General features: G+C 40.1%; 1 protein-coding gene across 4 annotated transcripts in view; it reads right to left on the bottom strand.

Moving 5' to 3' along the window:
• Positions 1–1235: 1235 nt before the first annotated feature.
• The window catches only part of STARD13 (StAR related lipid transfer domain containing 13), a 520536-nt gene continuing 512543 nt past the window's right edge, over positions 1236–9228 (bottom strand). For 2 of the 4 annotated variants that reach the window (XM_019530086.1, XM_019530084.1), the window contains 3 exons: positions 5219–5395; positions 4217–4506; positions 1236–1820 (listed from right to left, as the gene is read on the bottom strand). In XM_019530086.1, coding sequence (XP_019385631.1) covers positions 4389–4506; positions 5219–5395 — 295 coding nt within the window. In that variant the 3' untranslated portion in view covers positions 1236–1820; positions 4217–4388. Of the gene's footprint in view, positions 1821–4174; positions 4507–5218; positions 5396–9228 lie in introns of those variants that run through there. The other 2 variants (XM_019530083.1, XM_019530085.1) reach the window with 1 other exon arrangement.

Genomic DNA, 9228 nt, shown 5'->3' with positions numbered 1-9228 from the left:
GTGGTGAAAGTGCCCATTGTTGAGTTTTCGCTGTTCAGGAGTCTGCCTCGCTGATGCATCTGGTGTGCTGAAGAATTTGGATTTTTGATGAAGAAGTGAAAATATTCCCTCTTTATGTGTTTTGTTCAGCTTTTTAGGGTCCAGTCACAGTTTCCCTCTTTCCCCCTCTGAGATTAGTAAGAAGTGAACCCACTCTGTTAGTTCTTCTAGTCTTTAAATGCCATGTTTCACAGCTCTTCTAATCTTTTTCTTAAGGTCTGTAAGTTTTTACCATTGAAACAGGCTACAGACTCAGCATCTTCTCTTAAATGTACTTTGTATTGTACTGGGATTCATTTCCTATGAAGTGGCTTTGTATGAAGCTGTTAAGCCATTCATATCTATGTGCAGATATCTGAAGTCTGTTATACACATTCTTGATAAAACCCAGCACCTCACACATAGGTTCAAGACTAGTTATGCCAACATAACCTTTGGTTTTCATATTTTTCCTTTGTAGTTGAATCTACATCTTTTACCTCTCAAGATATAAGAGGTGCTGAGGCAGGGACATGCTCCAGCCCTCTGGTTGCCTGTGATACTTTGCACAAAATAATTCAACATTCATTGGGCCAAGGGTGGGAGTATGTTGAGCATGATTTTCTACCCTAGCACTAGAGCAGTCACCTGGAAAAAGCAAACCCTGGGTCCTGGTCTCTGTCAAGAACCATTCTTATGTATTTTATCTAAAGACCAATTTAATAAAAAAAATATATACAACTCCTTGATACAGAGGGTAGAACAAAGGTCTCCCCCCCAGTGAACACCCATATAAGCTGAGGGCAGGTTCAGTTCACTCTTCAGTTTTGATTGCATTTAAGTCCACAAAAAAGTGCTATACCCTCTAGTAGCATGGTAGTGTAGGGGAAGATGCTCTTACACTTTCCCACCTAGAGCTGTTCCACTTTTATGGATTCATGAAATATTCATTGGTCCAGACAAGAACAGATAGGGAAATGGCTCTACCCTAGTGGTTAGGGCACTCATCTTGGAGTAGGGAAATAAGAGTAGGTAATTTGAACCTGTATCTCCTACACAGTCTGGGTAAACACATTAACTACTAGGCTTTGGCTTAAAAGCAGTGGAAGGGAATTATTTCTTGCCTTATGAGAACATGTACTAGACCAGGCCCTGCAGAAAGGGTGTTTGTGAAACCTGCTGGGGCACAGTCATCGCAATCAAAGGGGTATAGTTAGGTGTCAAGCACTTCAGGCTTTGTTGGTTCTGCACATTCCCAGCAGCAGAAGTTTAGGCATTTTCAGTGCTAGGGCACAACCCATGCAAAACAGAGGCAGAATAAGGCCTGTGGCAATAGTACAGTTGCCGGAAGACTTGCTGGTTGTAGGAGCCCTGGGTTCAAGTTCCTGCTCTGAGTCGATTAAAAAAAAATGGATCTAGGCCCTTCACCTTTCTGCTGACTAATCACTAAATGATTGGGTGCAAGGTAAGAGAAAGATTCAAAGGACACTGCCTCCAAAGTTGTTTAGGTACTCAATTTCCTCTTAATTCAATGAAAGGTAGGCGCTTAAATATCTCTGAGTATGTGGACCTCAAGACAAACCCTTAAAGAAGTGGCTTCTTTTCGAGGCATGGGCAACATCTTTATTTTCTGTGAGGTGTCTTGTATGGTTGCAGACAGTAAAAAAAAAAAAAAAAAAAAAAAAAAAGTATGTCACCTTGGGGCCTACTCTGATTATAAGAGTTTCATTTTTTTTTTTTTTATGTAGCAGTCTTCAGTGCAGGGAAGACAAGTCTCCTTGTGCCCAATTTGTATCCTGTACCTGCGTATGAGAATGAGCACACACAATTAAAGGAAATGAGAATTTTTAGTGTATGCAAATTTATTCAATTCTGCAGTTATTTATTTACAGTTGATGACTGATACCAACAAATGAGGTAAAAATATGAGGTATTAATATGAGTATAATATTTTAAAAATGTAACTATCATAGTGTATTTCCAATGGCAACATAACACTTGATACAAAATACTGCAGTATCTGACTGGTAGTGTCTAAATGCACAATTTTACAGAAAATGTATTTCACTGATACATGCCCTAGAGATGCTGCAAGTACATCCACAAAGATTGTGAGGCACCCAACAATGAAAGGTTAGTCTACAATCTTGGTAAGTACGGTAGGTGAACTGAGCAAACCTTCTAACTGCTAATGTGTTGGGATAAAACAACTATTGTAGTTGGCTAACTTTTTTTTAAAATTGCTTTCCCAAATGGTTTACTTCTAATTTACAGAATTGCCATTCCCAGTGCCTGGTTAATTTTGTGTCCATTAATACCTATATAATATTTATTTATGATAGCTAAGGTAATACAAGGGCATTAAAATCTCATGCTTTAGGATATTGCTACTGTGGCTATACACATGGGGAAGTTTGCTTTCCTCTGGAGCTTACAGCAGTGACAATTGCTGCCAGCTGGAAACTGTTTTTGACAAATTAATAATAGAATGTAGTATGCAATTCTGTCCTCTCGAGCAATCATTTCTGTAACTGTCTATCTCTAGGGTCAGAGTGGTTACTGTGGCATCCAGATATCTTACAATACATATAGGCAAATGCAGATAATTTAGTACTTGCATTTCTAATACTTACAGAAAACTGACAATTGCACATTGCTGACAAATATCACAACACAGATCTAATCTAAGCAGTTTCAAAGTACTGGCAGAAGCTAATTCTCCAAAACAGGTTGCTGAATTATGGTACAAAATGCTATGGCTATTGGTAAAAACATGTATCACACTGAATCAAACTCTCAATAAATCTCTGTGGGATACATTTAAAAAAGTGAACTGAAACATGTATCTTGAATAACAAGCTAGCTTCTGCAGCAATAAATAAGTTTAAGGTGAACAAATCTGACTAATGAAGGAGAACTGTGTTAGCAGATTGGTATGTATACAACTACATTTTTGGTCTTATGTTAGTTAAAAAAACCCCCCGTCTTAAAGATAACTTCAACTAATTTTCAGCATTTTAAAGCATTCCTCATTTAGCAAAATAGTAAGTCCCTGAAAATGAAATGCTCTAGTCAACTTGAATGGCTCTTACTCCTCTTAACCAGGGGCACATCCTGGTCCCACTGCTTTCAACAGAAGCAGGACGATAGCATGAAGATAGTGCAACACATAATATTAAAATGTTTACTGTTATTAAATAAGCATTTTTTCAAGAATTAGTTTTCATTTTTAAGCTTTTAAATTTCTGAAATGCATAAACAACTTTTTAAAAAAAGTTTAGTTTATTTCTACATGGAGGTATAAAAAACAGAGTTATCTGCACCTTTCAGTCCATTATAAGAAATATTGTTTTGGACTTTGCTAAACAATTAAATATCTTGGCAGAAGAATGAAAGAACAGCTTTATAAGTATTTGTTTCGAGCCTAGCCAGAGGTCTAAAAGAAACATTTAACACTGGTGGCTCTCCATAACTTAGCAATCTGAGTTAATAAAGAACCTTACTCTTTACCTTATTTGCAACATTCCCTTCTACTTCCCCAAAATTATGGGAAGTACCTTGAACACAGCAAAGAGTAAGGCTGTGTAACTGCAAATATTTCATTGCTTAAGGCAACAGCAAGTTTTCAAAGAATATTATACAGTCACAAACTTCCTGCTGAACAGTGTGAAGTCTTCAAACTGTGCACCTGGCTACACTGTCTGCATTAGCATTTTATTTCCCACATTATTCCTTTCAAACTCCCTACACAGAACTCTGTGTACCTTCTTGTAACCTAGACACATCACACACAAAACAAACATGAGAATGACCAAGCATTCAATTCTTTAGGTATCACACAGATTACATCATATAGCCCTGTGATAATAAGAAAATACAGTTTATGTAGCATTGAAACGCTGAGAAACAAGTGACAGACATATATGGTCCAAATGGATGAATGTGATTGTTAGAAAGCACTAAATTATATACAAAATAATTACTTTATACATACAACCATATATAATATATGGATAAATATATACATATTGTACATTGTTTATTTACAAATAAAATATGCTTCTTAGAAGCCTTTAAATATCAGAATTATTCAACACAAGTAATGGTAGTAGATTCATTTTGAAGTAATGGTGATCAAAGCTCTTTAAAAAAAATGTTTACTTCAGTAATGGAAATGAAGGTAGTAGGTGAGTAACACCTCCAGAATGAAAGTGTCTTCCTGTAAAATTCCTGTTTCACCACTGCATGGACTTCAGGTCACCCTTCTCCAGCCAGTAACTGTAGCCTTAATCAAATGAGTTCTTTGCCTCAGGCCCTTCTGTTCTCTCCTGTATCCTGATTTATGCTTACAACCTTCCCGGAACAGTTACTCAGATTTTGGTTTCTGGTCCCTCAGCAATCAGGGGTTGGAATGAGTTTCTGATCCTGGCAACTTCTGCTGCACACAGATGTCCAAAAACTTTATTGTACCACTCTGGGGAATGGCCCCTGAAGACATTAAAAGAAATGAAATTACTGACAAACTGTGCTTCAGAGACGATGATGGCCATACATGTTACGCCTTACTCTGCAGCATCATGGAAATCCTACAGTGCTGATGGGGAAATCAGCTATTTGTTCCAATCATAAGTGTACTTTGAAGGCACCATGCAGTACTCAAATTTATGTTGCATGAAGTGTACCAAAGGCAATTACACTATATTTGCATTGCATGAAGTGGTGGGGTAGCGAGCTTGGGATAGACAGAATGTTTCATCTGCAATTCAGGCACATCGGACCTGTCCTCTGTTCCATCCACTGGCTTTCTATAAACTACGAAATCAAGTTCAAGGTCCTGTACTTATGTTCACAGTACATCATTTCCTCTAGTACTTTAAAAGACCATTTAAGCTCAAAGATGAAGGCCACTGTCACCAGCTTTGCATTTCTAGAATAAGGGAGTTCTGTCATTGCTGTGAAGTTTAATTGTATGAGTCCAAGAGCCTTCTCAGGGGCTGGCTCAAAACTGGTGAACTTCAACATTCAAACCATTACAGATCTCACCATCTTCCTCTCTAAAGTGCAAAGTGCCTTTTTGACCTTGCCCCTCTGCTAGGAAAGCACAACTGGCCTTTCCAGTTAAACAAGTTGAACTTAGCTTTGTGCTCTTTGGTTTACTGAGGGACATCATTGATCTGCACTCTGGAGATGTGATACTTACTTTAGATCAATTCTACAGATGTGTGTCAACCTGGATTTTCCTGAGCCACAAGGCTCTATTAAATATTGAGAGTCCATCACAATTGCCCGTACACTCCCCATCAAAGGAGCCTCTTCATGTTCCACCGAAACAGCCACTAGCATACACATCCCTTTTGGCAAATCTGTCCTCCATGTCCTGTTGCAACACATTTAAAAAAAAAAAAAAAGGAAATATTACTTTTAGGGTAAAAGGGTGTCTTTATACATGCTCCATGATGAGGCTGGGGAGGGGTGCTTTCATTAGAATGCATTGGAGCAGGCACTGGGCATATGTATAGGTGCCCTAAATGTTCAAGCAGAGGATAAATACGTTTTGGTGTTCAGGAAGGTCTGTACTTTCTATGAACACATCAGGGAGAAAACAGGAGAGAATTTCCTTAAGTAACTTTTGCAGAAAGTTCACTAATTAACTAAACCATCTCTCCAGGAAAGCATCCAACAGAATTCATGCCTAGTTTTTAGATCCAGTCTCTCCCTTGAAACAGATTAATTATGACAGTGGGTATCATTAAAATCTTGCCACTTAATGCTTGCAGAAAGAGATGTGCTAGTCATTAACAGTCATGGGAGATGCGAGTTTCAATTTCTCTAGAAGGAGGAGGGTTGAGCCCCTAGAGGAGGAGGGTTGAGCCCCCTCTTCCCCTAGGAGAAGGAGGATTGAGCCCCCTCTTCTTGAACAGGGGCTCTAACCTCAAGGTTTAACTAGAATGCCTAGCATTAAATGGTGACTTTGACATAATGGGCATCCCAGAGACTTGTTTAATAATAATCAACGGGATGCTGTTATAACACGTTACAAATTATATGGAAATGACAGTATAGGACATGTAGATGGAGGAGTGACACTGTACGTTAAGGCTAGTATATACTGTCACAGTATAAAAATCTTATGTAAAAGGAAAACTACCAGAGACCCCCAGGCCATGTCCAGACGAGCACAGCTGTGTGGTATGTGGTGTCTCAGATACTGCATGTCTCCATGCTGCAAAGGAATGGCATGGGTTTGTTTTTTTTGACCCCTGGATATCCAGGTATTAAAAAAAATTGGGGGAAAAAAAGGTGGAGTGGTGCATGCAGGGGCAGCACACACTCAAAACCAGAGCCTGGCTGACTGGAGCCATGTTCCACTGCCAGCCAAGCTCTGTGGCAGGACTGTTGCTGCTGCAGCCCCAGGACGCCCCTAGGACCCCAGGTAAGGCTGCTGGGGCCAGCACAGTGCTGCCCCCCCGCCTCCCCCACCACACCCAGGGTAACTTGCCACCCAGCAGAATGCGCATGGCACAGGTGTTCCCCGGGGAAAACTAGTGGTGGCACAAGGTGTGCCACTGCTAGTTGTTCTCGTGGAACCAAATGTCCATGCACATATGGACATGGCCTCTGTGGGTAGAAATTCCATACTTGAATAAAAATAATGAAATATTAGGATTCTACTACTGATCACCTGATCAGGAAGGTGAAGGTGATTATGCTTAGGGAGACTGGAGAAGATGCTAAAAGGGGGTCAAGCAATAATAATGGGAGAGTCCAACTATTTTCACACAGACTGGATCAACACCTCATCTAGGCAAGATGTGGAAATAAAATTTCTGGATATGATGAATGACTGTATTTTAGAACAACTCATCTTGGAACCCACAAGAGGAGAAGCAATTCTAGACCTAATCCCGAGTAACAGGACCTAATTCAAGAGGTATGTGTTAATGAGCTAGTCTCTCATAGTGACCATAACATAATTCAACATCCTACTAGGCGGGAGTAAGCCAAAGAAGTCCACTATGTCAATATGCAGTTTAAGGAAGGGAAAGTGCATGAAAATGATGAAACTAGTCAAAAAGAAGTTAAAAAGAGCTGACAAAAAGGCCTGCAGGCAGCTTGGGAGCCAATTAAAAATACCATATTAGAGGCTCAGTTAAAGTATATGCCACAAATCAAAAACGGTATTATGTGGACCAGTAAAACCCCTGTATGGTTTAAGAGCGAAGGTAAGGAGGCCACTCAAGGCAAACAATCATCTTTCAAAAAATGGAAGGTGTCCAAATGAGGAAAACAGGATAGCTCACAAACGGTTATGTGTAAAAGCAAAATAAGGCAAGCCCAAAAAAGAATTTAAGTATCCTCTAGCAAAAGCTGCTAAAGTTAATAATAAAAACGTTCAAAAATACATCAGAAACAGACCATCAGCTGGAGAATTTGTGGGATCACTTGATCCTGGGGGTGTAAAAAGTGCACTCGGGGATGAAAAGGCCGTAGCAGAGAAGCTATAAGAATTTTATGCATTGGTGTTTACTGCAGAAAATACTGGGGAAATTCTCATGCCAGAACAATCCTTCCTAGTACATTGGTCTGAAGAGTTATGTCACAGTGAAGTGACAGCAGAAGTTTTAGAACAAATTGATAAATACTATTAAGTCATGGTTTTTCATCCCTTTTGGATCAGTGTACCCCTGGCGGCCAGACACAGAGCAGGGGGCGAGGGGGGGCACAGCTGAATGCACAGCGGTGGCAGCCACCATGTATAAACTTCCCCAGCCCCCAATGTCCAGGTGGGTTGGTGGCACCTACGCAGTAGCACAGGATGGTTCATGGCAGTGCTCTGTCCCTACCCACCCACGTGTACCCCCCAGGGCCTTCTCAAGTACATCCAGGGGTGCATGTACCCCTGGTTGACATCCCCTGCTCTTAAGTGACCAGGCCCAACCAGTAGCCATCCAAGAGTTCTGAAGGAACTCAAAGGTGAAATTGCAGAACTACTGGCAATAGTGTGTCATTTATCATTGCAAACAGCCTCTGTGCCAGATACCTGGCAGGTTGCCAAAATAATGCCCATCTTCAGAAAGGGCTTTAGAGGTGATCCTGGGAACGACAGACCTATGAGTCTCATTCTCATCCCAGGTAATCTGGTACTATCTATAATAAAGAAGGAAACCGGAAGTCACATGAATAAATATGATCGGCCAAAGAAGAGTCAGCATGGCTTTTGTAAAGGGAAATCCTGCCTCACAGATCTGCTGGAGTTCTTCAAAGATGCTAACAAGTATGTATACAAGGGGGACCCAGTTGACATAATATACCTGAAATTTCAAAAAAGTCCTTCAACAAAATCTTAAAAAATGATTCGCATGGCATTGCAGAGAAGGTTCTTTTATGGCCTGAGATCTGGATAAAAGATAGGCAACAAAGAGTAGCACTCATAGTTCAATTTTCAGAAAGGGAGCAGGTCAAAAGTAGGGTCCTGCATGGCTCTTTGCCAGGCTCAATTTTGTTTAACGTTTTCATCAATGACCTGGAAATGGGGGTATACAGTCTGCAAATGATACCAAATTATCCTAGGTAGCCAAATCCCAAGCTGAAAGAGATTAGCTGAAAAAGAATCTCACCAGGCTGAGTGAACCAAAAAAGTGGCAGATGAACTTCAGTTTTGACAACTGTAAGGGAAAACTAACCTCAACTGTGCATACACAATGATGGGTTCTGAACTGGCTGTTATGACTCAGGAAAGAGACCTTGGAGTCATTGTATATAGTTCTCTAAAAACATCAGTTTAATGTGCAGTGGCAACCAAAAAAGCCAATGAAATGTTGGGCATCATTAACAAGGAAATAGAAAAAAAAAGGAGAATATCATTATGCCATTATACAAATCTATGATGTACCCGCATCTTGCATACTGTGTGCAGTTCTGGTCCTCTCATCTCAAAAAGGATGTTGTAGAATTAGGAAAGATGCAGAGAAGGGCAGTTAAAATGATCAAGGATATGAAGCAGTTGCCCTACCAGGAGAGACAGAAAAGGCTAGGACTCTTCAGTTTCAAAAGGAGAAGGCTGAGCTGAGACAGAATAGAGGTCTATAAAATCTTGAATGTTGTGGACCAAGTGAACAGAGAAGTGTAGATCCCAGAATACTACAGTTTGCAGCATTTGCCGAAATTAGTAGGAGACAGGTTTAAAACCTAACAAGAGAAAGTACTTTT

Source organism: Crocodylus porosus, unplaced genomic scaffold (genome assembly GCF_001723895.1).
Source record: "Crocodylus porosus isolate Cpor-Errol unplaced genomic scaffold, CroPor_comp1, whole genome shotgun sequence".
NCBI classification, from domain to species: Eukaryota; Metazoa; Chordata; order Crocodylia; family Crocodylidae; genus Crocodylus; species Crocodylus porosus.
Note: the sequence above shows the minus strand (reverse complement) of the source record. Positions and strands in the feature narration are given on the sequence as shown.